General features: G+C 39.7%; 1 protein-coding gene across 2 annotated transcripts in view; it reads left to right on the top strand.

The window, feature by feature from the left end:
* Positions 1-24,087, top strand: part of LOC114653490 (nephronophthisis 3) — an 838,883-nt gene that overhangs the window by 300,772 nt on the left and 514,024 nt on the right. For both annotated transcript variants that reach the window (XM_028803845.2, XM_028803846.2), the window contains one exon: positions 15,551-15,672. In XM_028803845.2, coding sequence (XP_028659678.2) covers positions 15,551-15,672 — 122 coding nt within the window. The remainder of the gene's footprint in view (positions 1-15,550; positions 15,673-24,087) is intronic.

Below are 24,087 nucleotides of genomic sequence, written 5' to 3'. Positions count from 1 at the left end.
GCTGCCGCCTTCAACAGCTTTGTGCCGCGGTGCTTCGCATACTTAAAAGCCAAACAGACATATTGATTTGTTTGCTTCACTCCTTTGAAGAGGAAGATATGTTTGCATTCTTTTAATTGTGAGACGGAACTGTCATCTCTGTCTTGTCATGGAGCACAGTTTAAACTTTTGAAAAAGAGACAAATGTTTGTTTGCAGTGTTTGAATAACGTTCCTGTCTCTCTACAACCTCCTGTGTTTCTGCGCAAATCTGTGACCCAAGCATGACATTCTAAAAATAACCATAGAAACATATAGTTTCTACTTCGCGGATATTCTTATTTCGCGGGTGGCTCTGGAACGCAACCCCCACGATGAATGTATAAGCCGGACTTATGTATAAGCCGATATTCTATTTTTTCATTTTCACAACTTTTTTCCTTAGATAAGCCGCGGCTTATTGACAAGAACTTAGGGTACATATATATATACATATATATATATATACACACACACACATATATATACATATATATATATACACACACACACATGTATATATGTGTATGTATGTATGTGTATATGTATATGTGTGTGTGTGTGTGTATGTATGTCTGTATATGTATGTGTATATATATATGTTGATAGGTATATATTGTGATAGTTTGAGGTCTCCGTGACCCCTTGAACCCTCAGACTCGACTCCAGACACCAGGTAAAAGTCCAATAATTATATTTATTTGGACAATACAGTGCACAAAGCACCCTCCTCTCCACAATACTCAATAATAAATCAATAAACAAACAATAATCAATCCTCCACACTCCCCAGACACTTTGCCACCCTTCCTCCCAGCTAAGCTCAACGTCTGGGATTTCCCATCGTCCTTTTATACACCCTGACCCGGAAGTGTTTCCCATCCTACAGTCCATGTGATTTCTTATCACTTCCGGGTCAGATAAAAAGTCCTTTTCTTCAACCCGGAACTTGCCTACGACGAACTTCCGGGTTATAGGGCACAAACTCCTCTCTGGGCCTCCCTGCAGCGTCATCTGTTGGCCCCTGTGATATCCAGCAGGGCTGTAAAGGAAAACTCCATCGTCCATGATTCCCTGCTGGTATTCGGGGCACTTCCATGCAGCAGGGACAGCTCCATCTGGCGGCCTGGGGGTGTTGGCCAGGGTGACAGGCAGGCCATATCCCACAATATATATTGTGAAGGATTGCCGGCTTTTTACTCCGGTCCTCACCCCCAGGCCGCCAGGAGGAGCTCTCCCAGCAGCGTGGACGTGCCCCGAGTTCCAGCAGGGCCGCCTGGACTATGTAGTTTTTATACACAGCCCTGCTGGATACCTTGGGGGCCACCGGGAGTCGCTGTAAGGGGGCTCGTGGACTCTTATGCGCCCTATAACCCGGGAGTACGTCACGGTCACGTGACAGGAAGAAACGATGTGCTCCCGGGTTGAAGAAAAGGACTGTTTACCCTGACCCGGAAGGGATAAGGAATTGTGGACGGATTGAACAGGAACACCTCCGGGTCAGGGTGTATAAAAGGACGATGGGAAATCCCAGACGTTGAGCTGAGCTGGGTGGAAGGGTGGCAACGCGTCTGGGAGTGTGGAGGATTATTGATTATTGTGTTTATTATTGATTATTGTGGAGAGGAGGGTGCTTTGTGCACTTTATTATTAAAATAAATATTCATATTTGGACTTTTACCTGGTGTCTGACGTCTAGTCTGAGGGTTCAAGGGGTCACGGAGACCACATTCTGTCACAGTTGGCGTAGTCTCAGCAGGATTCTCTGGCCGTCGATTTTGGCAGAGGACCTGTACATAAATAAATTTTACTGTGGGCAGAGAACCCGGAGAAGGCAGCGTCCAGACACGCAGAAAAATCGCCAAACTTCACCTTTACCAAGGACGTCATGGGAAAGAAGAAGACAAAGCAGAGCGCCAGCAACAGCGGAGGTCTAAGGCTCAACATTGCCTGCTCTCATGATGAGCCACGGAGTGGCTACGTGCTTCGGGAGAAGCATCCGGAAGAGGACGATGGAAATGAGGTATGTGCCGGGAGCGAATTTGAAAACTTATTTAAAATAACGCATTTTGTCCCGTGCGCATACCTCCCAGAGGTCCATCCGGAGGTTCTGCGGGAGGCAGGAGAGAATGCAGAAGGCAGTAGTGCACTTACATCAGTGGAGCAGTCGAGCGAGAAAGACTTCCGCATGTCGGGTGCTGGCGATGGACACGTGACCCACCCCGAAGGAGAAGGTCCGTGTCCAGCTGTTTACGTCTTCAACCCGGAAAAGACGGACTTGGTTTTTCCGAAAAGGAAGGGTGAGGCGAGCGAAGCACCGCTCAACCCGCAAGAAGGTAAGGAGGGCTGGGATGTAGCTGTTCGATCTGTCGACAAATTAATAAAGACAGACGGCAGTTTGCCAAAGAAGGCAACCCGGCCCTCAGACGAAAAAGACTCCAAATCCCAGAAGCCTACGCGAAGCCCGTCAGAGCACGTGCCGACAGCGGGCGTGCTCATTGGCTCCCAGCCGGAGGGTAAGGCTAGTGATCTCTTAAGCATGCCTCCGGCTGAATTAAATAACTTTTTTGATGTGCGCGAGGTGGAGAAGTTGCTTCAGCCCGTGCACAGTTTCTTGCAGATTGTGGCATCTATAAAGAGGTTCGCTGGGAAGCCTAGACAACGTAGCCAAGGTCCGGCTAACGCGTCCTACTGGAGGAGGACGTCCCTTGCGGGGCTGGTCGCTTCGCCCCAGTTAGCTTCGCTAAGGGGGGGGAATTGTGAAGGATTGCCGGCTTTTTACTCCGGTCCTCACCCCCAGGCCGCCAGGAGGAGCTCTCCCAGCAGTGTGGACATGCCCCGAGTTCCAGCAGGGCCGCCTGGACTATGTAGTTTTTATACACAGCCCTGCTGGATACCTTGGGGGCCACCGGGAGTCGCTGTAAGGGGGCTCGTGGACTCTTATGCGCCCTATAACCCGGGAGTACGTCACGGTCACGTGACAGGAAGAAACGATGTGCTCCCGGGATGAAGAAAAGGACTGTTTACCCTGACCCGGAAGGGATAAGGAATTGTGGACGGATTGAACAGGAACACCTCCGGGTCAGGATGTATAAAAGGACGATGGGAAATCCCAGACGTTGAGCTGAGCTGGGTGGAAGGGTGGCAACGCGTCTGGGAGTGTGGAGGATTATTGATTATTGTGTTTATTATTGATTATTGTGGAGAGGAGGGTGCTTTGTGCACTTTATTATTAAAATAAATATTCATATTTGGACTTTTACCTAGTGTCTGACGTCAAGTAAATACTTGAAAGTATGTGAAAAGTGTATTGTATGTTTGTACTTAACATGCCTTTGTATGCATTATTAGTAACTAGCCAACCCGCGGCGTACCATACGCTGCATAATCAGGCCACTTTTTTAATGATTTTTAAGCACAGGGAAAAAATTAACATTTGAAAAAATCCGTAATTTAATAAACCACCAAGAAAACGGGAGGAGAGAGGAAGGATGCCCATTACGCCCCATCCGTCATGCTAGTCTGCTGATTTCTCGTTCAGTATGCACTGCCTGCTCATGTGCCCACCCCCAACTCGTCACCTGCGTCGTTTTCGTCTTTGCACAGTCGACATGCACCTGTGAGTAGTGATGGGCGGAGTGAAGCCTCACGAAGCATCAACACGTTTGAAGCAATTGTGTCGGAAATCGTATCGAAGCTTCGAAGCATTTGACACTCACCTCTCTAGTGACACCTCCTGGCCATTTTCATTAACGTTACAGAAACTTATGATACACTTCAATGACGTCTGTTAAAACTCTTATTGCTTTTGTTTTTTCGCAGCTACAGACTGACAATGAAGAGAAGGGTTCGTCAGCAGCTTCTAGTGTCTGATGTCTAAAAAATATAAATATAACTAACAGCGACAGGCAGAATGCACTATACGATAGCAAGAGTTAAACAAAATAAGACGCCTCACCTCATGGATTCCCGGGTCTTTCAATTAGTATTTACTTTTGCACTGTATCATTATAATCACTCCTGTTATTAGTATTATAATTAACCCTGATCTTTTCTTGAGATCACATTTAATAGCCTTAAATGTTTTCTTTGGTCTGACTTAATTAAAACGGAGTAGACAGAAAATAAAGGTTTATCCTTGTACTTTGCCATGATATAGGTAAGCACATTTGAGAAAGAAAATGTGAAATCCTTAAATCACAGATGTTATTATTCGATCAAGTATTAAAATCTGCAGTTCTTTGAAAGCTCGACACAGTGTCGAAACCTGAGTATTGAGCGGCCCATCACTACCTGTGAGTCACGTAGACTTTTCATTGCTGTTTGCGGTTCTGGCCGCTTTTCGCGTACTGAGTTGTTCCGGAGTCACAGTTGAGAAACACTTTTTTAATGCCTTTTAAGCACAGGGGAAAAAATGAACATGTGGCCCGCTGCATTCTTTAACTGCCTTGTGGCGCTGTAGTAGTACTGCTGCTTTGCAGTAAGGAGACAGTGGAAGATTGTGGGTTCGCTTCCCGGTTCCTCCCTGTGTGGATAGAAAATTATCTGCGACAAACAAACTGTTTTACACAGTGCAAACCAACCCGCGGCGTAGTATATGCCGCATAATCATGCCGCTTTTTCAATGTTTTTTAAGCAGAGGGAAAAAAATGAACATCTGCAAAATCTGTAACGCTGCTTTCAGTAAGTACAATGCACACACGTTTAATTTGTTGGCAACTTTTTGCCAGTCGTCTTTCCTGGTTTGGGCTGTTTTTGCAGTGTTACCTCTTGTGCATATTAAATCTTGAAATCCTTCGAGTAACTAATTAACTAACACCCACCCACTCAGCTTGTGTCAAAAAAATGCGCCCGTTCTTTCATCATTTTGTTGCAGCAATATACATTGTGTTTTCACTCTGCGTGGAGGCGCGCATTCATCTCGGATTATTACATCCTGCTAGACTAATATGCTACATGGCTGCGTTTGAAAAACCGACTTATCCCTGATGAGTTTCACCGGCATTAATGATTAGGAATCTGGTTGGAACAAAACCCTGCAGCCACAGGGGTTCACCAGGACTGAGTTTGGGAAACACTGCTGAACACAGACGAAACTGACTCAGATGAGGAGTTGGGGTGGGCAAAGTAGTTGCAGCTATTGATTTTTCAGTATTGTTTGCCTGGGTGTCTGCGCTGCGTATCCCATGGTTGTCTTCCGGCAGTGTGAATGCCTCGAGAGACAGGGCGTCCTTGTGTGGTTAGTTGTTGCAGTTTGTGACCACTTCGCCGAAGTTATCCCAATGCTGGCAAAGAAAGCCAACAGCCATGTTGCGAAGTTTGAGAGCAACAGTTTCGTCAGGCGGGGCTTCGTTGTTCCTTTCCCATTGTTTTCGATGGTGGACGCGGTCGGGTGTCGAAACCTTTAAGAATAATGAAAAGTCAACGTGGCTCAGAGGTGCATGTGGACTCCTAGCACAGACGAAAGGGACTAACTGGGTGGTCGGTGAGTTTTTGCGTCCGGGCACATGAGCAGGCAGTGTGAATGCCTAGAGAGCAAGGGTAGACGCGGGCCGGGAAAAAAGGAGTGTTGGTGGGCGGGGAAACGTCTTCCGTGTTCCTGCAGGACCATCTAAGAAGATGCATGTTTGTCACGGTGAATTGCTGTATGTAGCGTGTAAAACAGTTTGCTATGGTGCACGCGGTCGTGCCTCGTAACCGTAAAGTCAACGTGGCTCAGAGGTGCATGTGTACTGTAGCCCAGCTGAACATAAATGATGTTGTTTTTTCAGAGTTGTCGCGTCCGAGTTGGTGGACATGGCTCTGCGAGTTGTCGTCGTATCCAATGGTCTTGGGCGTCTTACTTGTCGGCGGCTTAGTGAATCCACGCCCCTTCCGGCGTGCTTTCCATGGGTGGCTACTTGTCTTCTGGCTTAGTGAATTATATATATATATAGATGTTTTTGCTGTTTTGCTAGTAGTACTCTGCAAAGTATCCAGCCATTGTAAGTTGTGCACTGATATAGTTTTCTTTTGGAAAACACATCCCTTACACAAATAGGATTTTCTGTGCATATAAACTGAAAAGATTAAAGAGAAAAGTGGAAAATTCACTTGTCTGTAATGCATATATGAAACCCATACAAAATCACTCATGATTATTTAAACACATTAAACACACTGGTTAATTTAGTCCGATCCCAAGAGTAATCTGATTCGGCAGTTTGGCTTTGGTGCCATGATCAAAAGAGGAAGTGTGAGTGTGAACACACATGCCAAGGAGTGGGGGCATAGGATGCACGCTGAGAGTCTCCTTCAAAGATGGGAAGTATAAAATCGGACATGAGTCAAACATGAGTTAAATGACAAAGCCTGAGAAACAGGCTTTACAAGAACGTGCTCAAGAGAGGGAAGGCTAGTTAAGAGATTTTGAGACACATGGCAAGAGATATAAAATATTTTATATCTGTTGTATTACCTGTTTTTGGCAGGTGAAGTGGCTAGTAACACATTATGTTACTATTATAAAGTTACCATTAAAGTTATTAAAGTTACTACTAACTATTATATTTTATTATGTTAAAAAAATGCTTTAGTTGCCTCACATTTGTATGCAATCATTTTGTTCACCCCACTGAATTAAAGCTGAAAGTCTGCACTTCAACTGCATCTGAGTTGTTTCATTTAATATTCATTGTGGTAATGTACAGAACCAAAATTAGAAAAAAGTTGTCTCTGTTCAAATATTTATGGACCTAACTGTATCTCTCTATTATATAAAAAAAATCTTGGGTCGAGACATGATTTTCTCAGAGACTCTTTAACGTCCTGAGAGACAAGGAGGACAACTGCTGTATAGGCTTTTAAATGTTCGAAGTGCAGGGTGACATGCAAGTCACGCAGCATGGTACAAACAACAGCAGCAAGCCAGCTGATCGAGCATAGAGGAGGTAAAAAAAAATGTATTTGTTTCCCATTGTATCACCGTTAAAGTGGGGGTTTCGGAGGAGTGACTGCATCTTCTTAGCATGTGTTTAGCACCCCTCTTCACAATGCGAGAGGCAGAGATGTGAAGTGGCTGGCGCATAGCACGCCCCAGTTAAGGGGGTGGGCGAGCGAAATGAGCAGAAGGCAAAGCCCCCTAGTAACCTTAATACTTATGTTTCATTATGCCTTTGTTTTAGGCATTATATTCGAAGACAGTAGCCTCCAAAAGACACGTGTTGGTTGAGTTAGTGTGATTTTAAAGCTTTTATAACAATAAAAGGAAAATCAGAAATATGACAGTTATTTCCCATTATTTTTAGTGAAAAAGGAAACCAGCTTTTGTTTGATGTGATGAATGCAACAGCAAATTGGGGATCTCAGGTTCAAGAGTATAATGGAACAGGATTAGGACCAAAATGATACTTTAAGGCCCCTGGAGAAGTGTTTAAAATCTGTTGTTGGTGCACCCATTAACCAGAAAGCAGAACATTTTGGTAAAACATCTGCTTTATAGTAAAAATACAAACTAACAAAAATGATAAAAACGCTGTTTGTGGAAGTGATGTGCAAAACACACCCAAAATACAGAAGTATTTCAGCATAGTTTGTCTGGAATAATACAAAATGAAATGAGTGTGAGGTAAGAAAAGGATTGTACTTTTATACTCAAATGTCAGCATTTGCCTTTGAATAACTTTTTTTCATATAGATTTGAATTGTTTTCGAATACCGATATTCAATCTGATAGCCCTAATGTGTTGCTACAACATCTGAAGCATTACTAGGAAAATATTACGCTGGATATTTCTATCATAATCGCAAGATAATGGCAATTAACAAAGATAGACAGACCATTATAAATTAAGAAAGTGTATATCTGTCCTTTAGAGAAATGGCAAAAGGTGTCAGTGAGTACAGTCTGCTACATCATCAAAAGGAACTTGGAGACTGCAGGAACCTCTGAAAGGAACAGCTGTGGCAAACCCAAAGTCACAACAGAATCAGAAGACATGTTTCTCAGAGTGAACAGCTTGAGTGATAGGCATCTCACAGGACAAGATGTGTCAAAACTCCGGTATCTGGGATTCCCATCCTGACTTAGTCACTGTGTATGACTGTTTGTGGAGAATTTTCATGATTTCCCCAAGTTCATGTTCTTGGAAATTAGGCTATTTGACAATAATCATTGTTTTTCAAGTTAATAAGTGTGGGTTTACATGTGATTGTGTCCTGGAGTGGACTAGAATCCCATCCAGGGCTTGTAGTACTGCCATATAAATTTATTTTTTGTTTTTTCTTTTGTCGCTGTGTTGTGTTTTTACCAACGTGAACCTTGCCTCTGACTGAGCACATATAGAAAACAGTGTAAGATGGGCATATTGGGTATATGTCAATAGGGATGACCTCTGTGAGGTATGAGTCTATTGCAGTGATTTCCTTGAAGGTGCTATTGAAACAGATGTGGATATATAGTTAAATAAAAAAAAAATGGGGAAAAAGCAGAAGAAGAAGAAGAAGAGGAAAAACAGAGCCAGAGATTTATGGTGGAGATTACAGGAATGAGGTATGCAAAGCCAGAAAAGAAACTGAGTGCAAGGTATAGCCTCACGGAGACTGACCTGGAACAGGCAGACGAATGCGCAGATTTCCTGGGACTCCGCTCCATTGTATCGTCTCCAATCGAGAGTGAAAATGGGAGCGAAGGTGCAAGTGATACAGGTCGCGATGGATCGCCGATTTCTGAGGATCATTCGAGACTAGAAAAGGCCCTGCAGGATGTGCTCTCATCTACTCATCGCGAGCCTGCAGCATCTGCTGTAACAGGAGCTGCATTTCCACTCGCGGAGCACGAAATCCGAAGCGAATTGTCCGAACTGAAAGAGATGATCGCTACACTGGCCACTGCCATGGTTACGGCCATAAATGAGCTTAAGAAAGATAACAAGAATGATCTTAAGAAGGCGACCATTGAGGTCAAGAACGAGCTTAAGAAGGATAACAAAGATAAGGAAACGCGTCTATTTAAACGTTTTGACGTGAACTTTAAAGGCATGTTGGAGAAATTAGTGGAACACATCGAAGAAACTAATTCCAAACTGAAAATGCTTGCTGACCAGATTAATGACGTTTCAGATCAGCTGGAAGACGTTAAGCAGGGACTCATGGCTCGAGTTGAAACAGCGGAACAACTGGCGTCTAACGCCGATGAAGAAGCCACAGCTGCGAATTCCGAATGCAAAAAACTTGGAGACAGACTTGCAGCCCTGGAGGATGGGTGCAGAAGAAATAATATAAGAATTGAGGGTATACCTGAGAAACGAGAAAGCTCAAGCTCAAGCCCAGTGAAATTTGCAGTAGAATTACTGTCTAAAATAATTGGAGATGACTTTAAACTCGACATTGAGATAGCCATGGCTTATCGCACAAACAGACCAAGCACCTTTAAACCTAGGTCTTTTATTGTCCGCTTCGAGCGACTACGATGTAAGCTTGATGTGATGGCACTTCTCAGACACAAGCAAGAGATTATATTCGAAAATAATCTTATTCGTATTTTCCCCGACTTCTCACCATCAACAGCTGCAAAACGCAGAGCCTACATTGACATTAAAAAGTTGCTACGGAAAGCCGATATCAAATACAGCCTCTTGTATCCCGCCAAACTGAAAGTGGAAGTTCAAGATCAATATTATATTTTCCTAAGCAAAGAAGAAGCTGAAAAGGAACTAAAGAAGCTGTTTCTGACACTTTTTTGAAAGTTAATAAGGAGCCTTATTCTATCAAGGCATGGGAAGGACCTATGATCTGCTCTCTGGATCCATGTTTAAAGAGACTGGTATTATAATTATACATCCTTTTCTTTATCTGGACTTTATATGTTTATGTTTTAATTAGAGTTATAGAGTTATAGACGTGAGTGTGAAAATGTGGAAGTAATTAAAGTAGGATTGGTTTTTTTTTTTATTCTACTATACCTTAAAGTAGACTGTTTAACATCATACCCTTGGTTTATTGCTTTTTCTACTATTTATACTATACTATTACCATTATACTATTACAGTAGGAATTACCAGGTTTATCCTAGACTAGTTTTTAAAATCATTCCCAGGGTTGATTCTTCTTTTTTTTTTTTAATCTTAATATCTTAACTTAAAAGCGCTGAAGATTATTTCAAGCTTAAATACTGTTAATGATAATATTTTCGACAGATAGTATTAAGAATTTAGCTGCAAAAGATATCTCCGTTTTAATTCTCTAACGCCGCTGCAGGGTGGGGTTTGTTTTGTTTTGGACGTGCTCTGTCTCTTCGTATGGGATCTAGCCTCATGTGGGGAGGCAAAATGGGGGGATGGGGGGATAAAGGGGGGAGAGAAGGAGAGCAGGTTATATCTAATCTATTCTTGTAATCCTTATAATTATAAATATCAATGCAACAATAGGCTAAAATGCAATAACTCATGGGGAATCTTGAAACTGCCATATTACCAATTAAAACTATAAAATGACATTAAAAACTCAGAATCAATGTCTCCATGATGGGACAGTTAACTTTGTGAGCTGGAATGTTAAAGGACTGAATCACGAATTAAAGAGAAAGAAAGTATGCTCTCACCTAACAGGCTTAAACGCTAAAATAGTATTTTTACAGGAGACCCACTTACTAACCAAGGATCAGTTCAGACTACAAAAAGACTGGACTGGCCAAATGTTCCATTCTAGCTTTATAAAGAAAACTAGAGGGGTGGGAATTCTCATACATAGAACAGTTCCATTTGTAGCATCAGATGTAGTATCGGACCCTGAAGGGAGATATGTGATGGTCATAGGCAACTTATATAACAGTAAAAAAATGATTTTGATAAATGTTTATGCACCCAATGTTGATGATAAGGAATTCATGCAAAATCTATTTGCATCCATTCCCAATGTGAACACTCATAAAATTATAATGGCTGGGGACTTTAATTGTGTTTTAAATCCACTCTTAGATAGGACTCCTGTGACGGGGGACGACATCTAATACTGCAAAGATAATTACACAGTTTTTAAATGATCACAACTTATCAGACCCCTGGAGGTTTCTTAACCCAAACTCAAGAACATATTCGTTCTACTCACCAGTGCATTATAGCTACTCAAGGATTGATTATTTTTTTATAGATAATAATTTCCTGCCTACAATTAAATCATGCAAATACGACACAATTGTTATCTCTGACCATGCCCCTCTAGTCTTGGAGCTAAAATCATTAAGCCCCTCACACTCACCTCGCAGATGGCGTCTTAACCCTCTTTTATTGGCAGATGAGAACTGCACAGAATTTATATCCAAACAAATCAGCTTCTTCCTAGAGACAAACACGCTCACAGAGGTTTCTGCAGGAACACTCTGGGGAAACTCTAAAGGCCTTCTTAAGAGGACAGATTATTTCATATCTTTCCCACAGAAATAAATTAGAAACCAAGAAAGTGTCAGAGCTAAGAAGTGAAATTACTAGAATAGATGAAGAACAAGCCAGGTGTCCAAATGAAGTTCTCCACAGGAAAAGGCAGGCCCTGCATACAGAACTTAACATCTTAACAACTAAAGAAACTGAACAACTTATTTATAAGTCTAGACAGTATTACTATGAACACGGAGAAAAAGCTAATAAGCTTTTAGCTCAACAAATTCACAAACAAGAAGTTCACAATGCAATACCAGTAATCACCAACAAGAATGGAGAAGAAATCATTGACCATAATAAAATAATGCACACATTTAGAGATTATTATAAGTCTTTATATTCTACTGAGCCCAAAGAAGACAACACACAATCTAATGCATTTCTGGATACATCACAGATACCACAAATAGATGCTTTAAGTGCTGAGGAACTGGATAAACCTCTAACGCTAACAGAGTTACTAGACGCTATAAAGTCACTACAAAGCGGGAAATCATCAGGCCCTGATGGTTACCCCGTAGAATTTTATACGAAATTCTCCACTCAGCTAGCTCCCCTCTTATTGGTAACATTTACAGAAGCTAGAGACAACCAAATACTACCTCAAACATTTTGACAAGCATTAATTACCATCTTTCCTAAACAAAATAAGGACTTGTTACAATGTGCATCATACAGACCAATTTCACTCCTGAATAATGATGTTAAGATACTCTCAAAAATCCTAGCTAGAAGGATGGAGAAAGTGCTGCCCTCGGTAATATTACAAGATCAAACTGGATTTATTAAAGGCCGACACCTATCTTCAAATCTCCGACGCTTATTTAATGTTATATATTCACCAGCAAAATCAAACACCCCAGAGATATTACTATCATTAGACGCAGAAAAAGCATTTGATATGATTGAATGGAATTACCTTTACACTGCATTGGAGAAATTTGGGTTTGGCCCGAATATTTGTGCATGGATCAAACTACTGTATACCAATCCAGAAGCTTCAGTTTGTATTAATAACATTTGCTCAGACTACTTTAAACTAGAACGTGGTACCAGACAAGGATGTCCCTTGTCGCCACTGTTGTTTGCAATCGCTATTGAACCACTGGCGGTTCACTGCCGAAATTCTTATCAGATAAAAGGGATTGTCAGAGAAGGACTGGAACAGAAAATTTCTCTATATGCAGATGATATGGTCTTATATATATCAGACCCAGAAAACACTGTCCCTGCTGTTTTAACAGCACTAACAGAATTTCAAAAGATATCTGGTCTTAGAATTAATCTGAATAAAAGTATACTCTTTCCAGTGAATTCACAAGCATATAATATTAGATTAGACACCCTACCTTTTACCAAAGCAGATCAGTTTAAATACCTAGGGGTAAATATCACAAGTAAACATAAAGCTCTTTATCAACAAAATTTTGGCGTCTGTATGGAAAAAATTAAGCAAGACTTGCATAGGTGGTCAACCCTTCATCTCACTCTAGCCGGAAGAATTAACATTGTTAAGATGAATATCCTTCCTAAACTTCTCTTTTTATTTCAAAACATTCCAATATATATCAATAAATCGTTTTTTAAACAGTTAGATTCAACAATAACCTCATTCATTTGGAACTCAAAACACCCACGTATCCGAAGAACGACCCTACAAAGACCTCAGGCAGAAGGTGGCATGGCTTTACCTAATTTTCAGTTTTATTACTGGGCAGCAAACATACAAGCCATAAAAACCTGGACACAAATAAATGAACATACACAGGCTTGGTCCGCAATAGAAGTAAAATCCTGTAGTACTTCTTTATATTCCCTGCTCTGCTCTCCAATAAATGAAAGTTATCGCAAATATACTAATAGCCCAATTGTGCTTTACTCACTCAGAAAATGGAACCAAATTAGAAAGCATTTTAAGATGGAAAATCTTTTATCAGTGGCACCTCAGCAAGAGAACCACCACTTTCAAACTTCGCAATGTCCAGTTTTTAATACCTGGAAAAGTTTTGGGATTAAAATGCTCAGAGATCTTTATATAGACAACATATTTACATCTTTTGAACAATTACGTTTAAAATTCAACCTCCCAGCTACACATTTCTTTTACTATCTTCAAATTAGAAATTTTGTTAAACAGAAATTGCCCTATTTCCCCCACCTTGCACCCTCCACAATGCTGGAAAAAATACTGCTCAATTTCGAGGAAATAAACACTATTTCCGCAATATATTAAATCTTATTAGAGTCCCTGCCTTTCAAAGATCCAAGAGGACATTGGGAAGAAGATCTCTTAATCAATATATCAGAAAAGGAGTGGAAGGTAGCAAAGCAGAGAATTCACTCGAGTTCTATATGCGCAAAGCATAGAATTATTCAACTAAAAATTATATATCAAGCTCATCTGTCTCGTTTAAAACTGTCCAAAATGTTTCCAGGGCAAGATCCAACCTGCGAACGCTGCAACCAAGCTCCTGCCTCACTGGGTCACATGTTCTGGGCCTGCACCAAACTAACATCATTTTGGACCAAAATTTTTAAGTGCCTTTCAGACAGCCTTGGTATCACAATCCCTCCTAACCCGTTAACAGCTGTGTTCGGTGTTCTTCCAGATGGACTTGAATTGGAGAAGGACAAGCAAACGGTGATTGCATTCACTACACTTTTGGCATGCAGACTTATTTTGTTAAATTGGAAGAATCCTAATTCTCCTCTTATAAGTCAGTGGGAAACCGATGTTTTATATTATTTGAAATTGGAAAAAATCAAATTCTCAGTTAGAGGATCTGTACAAAATTTTTTCAAAACCTGGCAGGATTTAATCAATATTATTTTAGAATAAGAGAAATAACTATTACCGCATTTAACTCCCTTCTCCATCTCTTATTTACATAAATATTTACTTCTCCCTTTCTTTTGTTTAATGTTGCCTTATTAAAAAGCCTTAAGCAGTTTTCCTTTAGCTAAGCTCTCCTTCTCAGGGGTGGGGTTTGATTTGTCTTCAATTTTGTTGGGTTATAATTTGATCTGTTTGTATGGAATGATTACAATGAAAATTAATAAAATAAAAATATAAAAAAAACTGCCTCAGTGGGTCGCCAAAGCCATACATAGTTTGGAGGTGGCCACCTTATACTGAAAGAAGTGGACAAGATGGTTAAGAGGATTAAGAATGAGTGAGCAATAAATAAGCTTTTATTCTGGGGTAACACGTCTGAAGACTTGGAAACATTGTGGGATATTTTATTTTTTGAAAAGACAAAACTTTGTGGACATTGTGGGATATTTTGAGTTCATGATTTTTTAAGTTATTTGTATACAGTATGCATTGAGAAAGGGGGTGTGCGGTTACAGAATTGGAATATTGTTGTTGAATTTGTATATAGTTGATTTATTACATTTTGATTCTCCACACTGTGTCTCTGGGTCATTTTTGGGTATCATTTTATGCAATCTGTCTGTGCCCCAGGAAGGGGTCCAAATTCAGTTTTGGGGTTAACATACAATCTGTATCTAACACATCACTATAAATGTGGTGAATCATAACAGTTTTGACTTTTACAGGCTGGTATCTGTCTTGTGTTTGGTTCTGCCAGAATAGGCACCAAATTCATTATGAACCTATGATGCATTAAGAAAATGGTGGATGAATGAACAAATATTAAATGGAGCTAAAAAAAAACAAATTTCATAGATGGTTTGGATGCTTAAAAATGGTGTTTGATTTATCTATACAAACTTTTTTTTTTTTTTTCTAAACCATCTTTTACATTATGTGTTAGAAGGATGCCTCTGTGCCAGTGGCAAAACACGAGTTAGGCAAAGATAAGTAAAATGGTGTTTTATTAAAAGCACAACAAATTACCCAAGGAGTATATTATAAAGTAAGGGTAGTATATAGGGTTAGCATAATAACTATAAATTAAAGAAATTAATACTAACATTAAGGTTTTAAATTTAATTTCCTTTTTATAAAAATTACATTCCATGAATAGCACTAATGCTTTAGTTTAGACAGGAGGTTGAAAATTTTTGCTTCATATTTCCAATACCCATTGTAAAGTACAATAGTAAATTCATGACTATCATATTTAAAAAAAAATCTCATCTTTTCTTCAACAGGCATTCCAGCACCAGCTGAAATCATTTCTATTTACTGTCGCTGTCGACATCAAGTTCCTTCATTGATAAAATGGCACTTTTTTCAAGCTCTTGCCCTTTTTAAGATGGCTGGAATTGCCCAGGTAGGCTTTCTTTTGAGATTCAGAATTCAATATGCTATGGACCTCACTTGTGTTTAAGGAAGAACATTTGCGATTTGTGCAATCAACAGAACTGAGTAATGTAACAAAATCAACAATTATGCTGAATAACATTACCCAATATAATAACCAATGTAATTTTTAATGAGAACAGTACTTTCATTTGGATTTAGTTAGCATCATTATAGCAGCCATAAATATCTGTCTATTAAAAATGTATTGACAATAGTAGGCAACAGATCTTATTTTGCTTTTCTCTTGTCACTCAAAAATGATGTAGTTTTGTATTTGAAAAACTGGTGAAGAACACTCCCAGCCCATAGGTACCAGTTCCTCAATAATTCTGAATTAAAAATATAAAATACCACACAACCTTCATATATCCAGCATGTTCTATTGTAATGTGACTTTTAGAAATGAAATATCCAGTTCATCTTATGGAAAAGACAATACCAATCTGCTAGCATTACGCCTTAATAACCTGTCTGTTATTATAGTAGATAATGCAGTTTTTTAATGTGTATTTTGATATGTTTTATGGTTTTGTATTGTGCCTAGTCTATTTTAAAGGTTTTCCTTTTGTTTTGGTTTATTTTGTTTTTGTGGTATTGAGGTATTGAGATGTGGTAGGAGCTGGCATATGACCACATTCGTTGTGCCGGTTACGTCACAGGACATGATGATATGATGATGGTTTGAACATTTCTCATTCTTCAGTTGGGTAAAATTCATCAAAAACAATTCTGATGTTAGACATGGGGTGGCATTATAGTTTTAGTCTTATGTTGTACTGTTAGTTGGATTGGTGCGACACAAACATGTGGTTTCGTTAATATTGAAGGGCATTTTGGTTCATTTGTTTAAATGATTTTACTCATTTCATTCTTTTAATTTCTTAACAGGATATTCAGTTGGCACAAATAAAATATAAGAAAATAATTCATATATCTGTTAGGGCAAATTTAAATTTATAAATTAAACAGAAGGTTTACAAGCACAACAACAGTGTAAAAATGCATAAATAAAATGAGAAAATGAGTCAGCTTCGCTATTCTATTTAGCTGCATTTAGTCTCAAAATGCTGAACAAATCTCTTGACTAATAACGCTGTGGTTGTAGATTTAGCTGTATAGTTTCCAAACTGTATTCAAGTTTAATTCAACTGAAAAAGGTTTGATTCAGTTTACAGATTAAAGGAATTTGTGAGTGTTAACTGTCAAATGTAGTTAGTGAGTTGTAAAAAGTCTGGGCTAAGATCCACATGAACAGTGTAAAGTGGAAAACACATGATTGTTAGAGATTAGAATAACAATATATAAGGTTCAGGTTTGTGTGTTTAATTAGTTCAATGTATAAAAGGACATAAACCTGTTAGTTTAGTATTATGCACATACAGTATATTCCATTTAAATCAATTTCAATAACAAATTTTAAAAGAAAAAACAAATACATTTTATTATAAGTGTACTCAATGATGGTGTGTTATGACTGTGTTGTACTTGTATTATGAACAAGGAAAACAAGCAAGTCTTAGTTCGCTGTTAACGATTTAGTTTAGACATTGTGGCAGATGGCCAAGGGCCTTGCCTGGTTGGGATGCCCTTCTGAGGAAAGGACTGGGGGAGAGGACATGTCAACAGCAGTACCTCCCCCTGGACATGAGAGGACAGCCCCCCTGGTTTGCATCAGGGCCAGGAGCTTGGAAGCGCCACCCTGCTTGCGCCCGTGGCCACCGAAAGGGGGTGCCTGGACAGCTCCAGAGCCTTGGTCTGCAGCACTTCTGGTTGTCGCGGAAGTAAATGAGAGGGAGGTCAGTGGAATGGTGAGGATGCAGGGAGTAGAGTTGGCGAAGGTGGATGAGTTTAAATACTTGGGATCAACAGTACAGAGTAGTGGGGATTGTGGAAGAGAGGTGAAAAAGAGAGTGCAGGCAGGGTGGAATGGGTGGAGAAGAGTGTCAGGAGTAATTTGTGACAGACGGGTATCAGCAAGAGTGAAAGGGAATTGTCTACAGGACGGTAGTGAGACCAGCTATGTTATATGGGTTGGAGACGGTGGCACTGACCAGAAAGCAGGAGACAGAGCTAGAGGTAGCAGAGTTAAATGTGCTAAGATTTGCACTGGGTATGACGAGGATGGATAGGATTCGAAATGTGTACATTCGAGGGGACAGCTCAAGTTGGACAGTTGGGAGACAAATTCAGAGAGGCGAGATTGCATTGGTTTGGACATGTGCAGAGGAGAGATGCTGGGTATATTGAGAGAAAGATGCTAAGGATAGAGCTGCCAGGGAAGAGGAAAAGAGGAAGGCCTAAGCGAAGGTTTATGGATGTGGTGAGGGAGGACATGCAGATGATGGGTGTAACAGAACAAGATGCAGAGGGCAGAAAGATATGGAAGAAGATGATCTGCTGTGGCAACCCCTAACGGGGGCAGCCGAAAGAAGAAGAAGATCATGATATAACTGTTGCAATGCTCTTGGACTACCTTGACATGATGATGGTAATATTACTGCTTCACCTATTTTGAATATGTCTGAACTATTGATATTTGAATTGTGAACATGATCAATGAGACCTTGCATATGTTTCATTCTAAGTTTAGCTTGATTCGATTTAATAAAGAAGAGATGATTAGGTGCAACTTTTACATACGCATTAATAATGTAATGTTGTGACAGACGTCGAGATGATAGAAGTGGGTTACATACATGGGAATCTATCGGTAATCTTGACCGATGTCAGTATGACGTGACTTGACCATGACTTGACTGTGTCGCGTGTCATCTTTAACTTACCGATTGTTTTAGAGTTGCTCTTTCTTCTTCGCTTTTTAGATGACCATGATCTTGTTTGAAAGTGTTTGTAAGTAGTGGCGTGACTTGCCATGGATGTCAGTATGACGTGACTTGACCACGACTTAACCGTGTCGCGGGAAGTGAAAGTGCCTCTCAGAAGATCACGTCTCGTCGCAAGATTTTCTTATATAATAGAAAGATATATTTTTCCATGAATATGAATTAAATAATTCACAATAGTCTCTTCATTTCATAGCTTTTCTCTTGGTTGTGCTGCTTCCTATAGTGTATGTTTATGTTAGAGCTTTTATCCAATGTATTTTAGCCGTCATGTAATGCCAGGGTAAAAGAAATCTGCCTTGACTCTTCAGAATCAACAGTGCGGGTGCCTGTGGCTTAAAGTAGATGGCAATGAAATTGTTTCTTTAACCAATCAGATTTTGAGTTGGGGACACGGGGGCCTTTCTAACAGGCATGCGATAATGTCTGCATTTTCACGTCCTGTAATTGGATGGTCAAAGAGCGATCTGTAGCAACCTGCTCAAGCTAAAACATATTTGTGTAGATTTAATAACTGTTTTTTCAACCCACAATGACTGACAGAGGAGAGGAAATTGATTTGTTTGCAGATATACTTACAAAGCCATTTTCAAGTTGTACTTTTCAAGAAAGGCTGGACATTGTGAGAAAAGGTCAGCCAAACCCAAAGCTAGCAAGCAAGCCTGTCACAGCTGGGGAAACGCTTTGTCTGCCACTTTCAATCCAACCTCACAACCTCCAAAGGGCACTGCAAATTGTATTACTGGGAATGCCTATTATTTGCAACAGATCAACTTGGTGTTTGGAGCCAGACTGGATTTGCAAACTTGAGTTGTCTAACCAAAGCTGCAATGAGATACCAAAGCACAGCCAGACACTTATAAACAACAGTGCTTTTGAAAACCTTTGGGGAAACCCGTGTAGATCTACAGCTCAACGAACAAATGTGCAGGGAAATGTAGCTCCACAATGAAAAGATGAACAAAAATAGGGAAATATTGAAAAGAATCATAGATTGTGTCATATTTTTGGGTAATCAGGAACTTTCATTTAGGGGACACGTTGAAAGTGCAGAATCCGCAAATAGAGGCAGCTATCTGAAGCTTCTTTCTTTTCTTGCTGAAAACAACACAGACTTATATTACCGCCTGTCCACTAACAAAGTGTTTTGTCATTGTGGGACATCAGGCAAGATACAAAACAATCTGTTTAATGTTATTGCTGAAGTGATGAGAGAAGAGATAAAAAGGGAGATTAATAAAGCACTCTTTGTCACTGTTATGTGGATAAGACGACAGACATGAGTAATGCAGCTCAGCTCACACTGGTCCTGTGTTATGTGATAGACACAGGTGTCAAGGAGTGGTTTGTCAGACTTGAAGATATTACTGGAGGCAAGCAAGTTAATGGCATTGCTTTTCTTATTGTCCATTTCTTGGAGGAATATTAATGACTGGATAAAATTGTAGCACAGTGTTTTGATGGTGCAGTGGTCATGTTGTCTGGATTAATGGGGGTGCAGGTTAATTTATGGAGAAGGCACCTATGGCATTATTCATACACTGATATGCACATCGACTTAATTTAGTACTGACTCAATGGGCCTCAAAGCTTAAAGAATCCAAAATCTTTTTTGCCCACCTCAATGGCTTGGCTGCATTTTTTTACAGCTCCCCTTGGCACATGCAACTACTGGACGATACAGTATTTGCCAGCAGTGTCTTCCTCACGTGGTACGAATGCGATGGCAATATGCATCGAGATTGGTTAGTGAAGTGTTTGAGAAGACAGTTGCCCTAAAGGAGCTGTTTCACCACATACTGGAACATCATGATGAGTATGATGGATTTAATGCACTCCTGGATGATTTTTTGCTTTTTTGCTTCACACATTTAATGGGATTTTTGAGTATTCAGGGTGCTTTTTGCAATATTACAGAACAAAACATTGGATGAACAATTCTGTCTGGTAAAGGTGAAGGAGTTTTGTCACACCATTGAAGAGATTGACTGATTTGATAAGATCTACGAGAGCACTGCATGCATCTCAAGTGTTCCGAGCGCACAGAGAGGCCTAGCACAAGGAAACCTGCGCGCGTACTACCACCAACTCCACAGCAATGTTCTGGACAACATTCTTTGCTAGATACGGAATAGATTTCAAGAACATGAGAAATTAATGTATCTCTCCCTCCTTAACCCCAAGCAGTTTCAAACAAAACAGAAAAAAATCCTGCTCACCCCCAATTAATCGCAAACGTTGTTGGCATGCTACCCCACCAAAAAAGAAAATCTACATTCAATTAAATGTATTCATATAAGGCAAGCAAGCTATTCACTCTTAAAATTACACTATAGCAAAAACAAATCAAAACACAAATAATACTAAACACAAAATGTCATGGTCACTGACTTCACAAGTTATTCTCATGTTCCCCTGAATTTATTCCTGTTTTCATCCCACATCACTCTTAAGGTTAATTGGTGACTCTAAATTGGTCCTGTTCAAGACAGCATGACTTCTGATGGATTGATGTCCCATTCAGGGCTTGTACTTGTTTGTTTGTATACCCCTGATGATACCAGGATAGGCCGTGACCCAGGACTCAGTACTAGAAATCAATAAAAACATTTTACATTATGACTCCAACATTGGTTTACATAACAGCTGTTTGTGTTATACTGGCTTTCTGTACAGAATTGGTTGTTGCTATCGATAGGATGTTTTCCCTATAGTGGTTCAGTAATTGGATTCCTCACAGATATACTGGTTAGGTTTTACTTTCCAGTCTGCTTACTATCAGTATGGAATTACCATGTTTTCTCTATGTTTGCATGATTTTTCCAAAGTACTCTAGTTTCCTTCTACATTCCAGAGATGATAATGTTAAATCCACCCATCCATCTATTGTTGAACTCATTCAATACAGTTCAGGTCTGTGACATTTTTCAGGTTATTGGGGGCCAAAGCCTATGCAATACCTGCAGCACATGCTGCTCATATTTGTATATATACCCACATCCACTACATCATGCCAAAGCTGACTGTAGAAGAAAACTGCAGAACAAGCTAATGCATTTATAAAGAGAGCGTGCAAACTGTGCACTGGTAGTGCCCAAGCTGTGACCAGCGCTGTTTCCTCACGGGTCCAGGTGCCTTCATTCAGTTTGCACCCTGGTATCTTTATGTCTACAGCTTGCACATTTTCCTGTATGTGTTTTTTGGGTTTCTTTGGTTTCCTACCTCCTGCCAAAGCTAGTCTTGTTAGTTTCATTTTTTTTTTCTTTAACCTTGCCTATGTGTTAGTGTGGGTTTACCACTTTAGCTATTATATTTAATTATATAATTGGCTGATATAACAGAATTTCTTCTTATTATTTTAGTCTTTCAGCAAAACATTCCATTGTAATTGACCTTTTATGCTTTTAAGCTCCTTTTTAACAAACACACCCATATTGCAGTGTGAACACAATCCAAGTGGTGGTTTGCAGAGAGCCAAATAAATCTATTTTGTTCCAAGTGTTTCAAGCTATCCATAAAGATTAAAGGTTTTGTTTATGACAAAGTGTTTTGAAATGTTATTTTTACGATCTGCAGTCTGTTGCTATTGAAGTGCTATAGCTATTTTATTTTTCTGATTTCCAGAGTACTTACCCATTATTTTTATTTTTATTATTTTATTTGTACTTTTTTGATGAATTATTGATTTTTGTTAACACATGAAAAACACTAATATGTACAACATAATATGATGAAATATTTACTGCAATGTAATGCCAGAACAGCAGGCAGCATCAGGTGCAAGGTAAAATACAGCTTTGGACAGGGCAGTGGTCTACTCCAGGACCCGCTTACACACACAGACGTGAATGAGCAAGTTAATTTAACACAGAGTGCTTATCCTGGTAGAAATGGTTTCATGGCAGGAAACAACTGTGGTTGTAACCAATAGGGGGCATCATTGAGTGCCAAACTACAGAAACAGTAATACCCAACACAATTCCAGGTTCAAATAAAAGTTTTTATCTGACAAACCACCCTTTTCATAAGAACTCCAGCAAAATTACACACTAAAAAATTCTCCTTCCCCATCCAAGAAAGCATTGCCAACTGTCTTCCCACTCTGAGTTTCTAAGTGAGACAGTGAGCTTTCTTTTAAATGTGACCTGGGAACTGCTTCTGGTCTCCTGTCTAAGTTGTCTGAAGCACTTCTAGGTCATGCGGAAACCAGGGCAGTCCACCCCTGGCAGTGCACTCTGGTGATCCCCAACGACCCCAGCTCCTATGCCGTTCTGCGGGTGTCCTAATCAAGTTTAACCCTGAGGAACACTGCCACCTGTTGTGTGGGGAAATGAATTACTCTTGGTAACCCCATTCCAGTCCATTGATTATGGCACATTGGTCAAGCAAGAATCCCTGTCCTTCATTCCTTCCTGGCACCTACAAATTGTCAAAGAAGGGGAGATGCTTAGAGATAATTACCAAGAAATTATTTTGATTGTATGAATCTGTCTATGAGATAGAGGGAGAATCTGTAATCTGTTACTTTTTTAATGGCAGAAAGTTAGATTCTAAATGCTAAACAAGCTTTTGGAAGAATTCCAGCCAAATTCAAAACCAAAAATAGAGGGTCAAAACAAACCTCTTAGTCAATGAACAATTCTGAGTCAAAAGAACAAAAAATGTCTTTTGAAAACAGGTCGCTCTGAATTTTAAGTTAAACACATAGAAAACCTGAGATTTGCGTACTTTTAGTAAAATAGCTATTTCGACATGTGATGCCGATATAATGGTATGAAAATTTATGACACCGGTGTGACTCAACACAGGGTCCCAACAATGATATCGACAGATGGTCAAAGCACAAAACTAGCTAATTTTAGTTTTTTTTAACATACAAAAAGTAGTGCAAAACAAATTTACACTTGGCACAAAACTGAATAAGAGTGAAAAACTATATAATTAATGTGGTGTATTTTTGACATCTTCCCTTTATTGCAAATGTTTCACAAACTTCAAAGCACTGTTTGGTGCTCTTCCTACTGGATTTACTTTTGTTTCCTACTTTGGTCATGATTTATCAGATGTCTTTGAAAAAGCTGAGCTGCTGTTTTTTGCCAACTCTTTAATTTTGTGGGGCTGGGCCTTGTCTCTACTTTTTGCAATAAGTATGTATTTTAATTTTTTGTTGTTGTTTTCTTTCTATAATTTATGACCTCAAAAGTCATTTTATGGGTTTTTATGTGTTTTATACTGTAAGTGTGAAAAATGTTCAGACTATGCATTTTTCCATTTTGGCACCAATATTTTCTTTTACAGGGAGACTAGACTTTCTAAGACTTTAAAAAAATGGGCAGTAGACTGAATGTCTGTCTATTGAAGTCAGAATAATGTATAACATAACATTTTCTTAAACTGGGCCCTTACTACTTAAGTCTTTAGAGAATCATATCCCAAGCAGATTTACCAGGATAGTTATATTTGTTCATTATTCAGTGTAAGTTTTGTATTGGAGTTATTATTCATGATTTTCAAGAGGACTTGAAGAGCTAAGTTCAATT

The sequence above is a fragment of the Erpetoichthys calabaricus genome, chromosome 6 (assembly GCF_900747795.2).
Source record: "Erpetoichthys calabaricus chromosome 6, fErpCal1.3, whole genome shotgun sequence".
Classification (NCBI taxonomy): Eukaryota; Metazoa; Chordata; class Cladistia; order Polypteriformes; family Polypteridae; genus Erpetoichthys; species Erpetoichthys calabaricus.
Note: the sequence above shows the minus strand (reverse complement) of the source record. Positions and strands in the feature narration are given on the sequence as shown.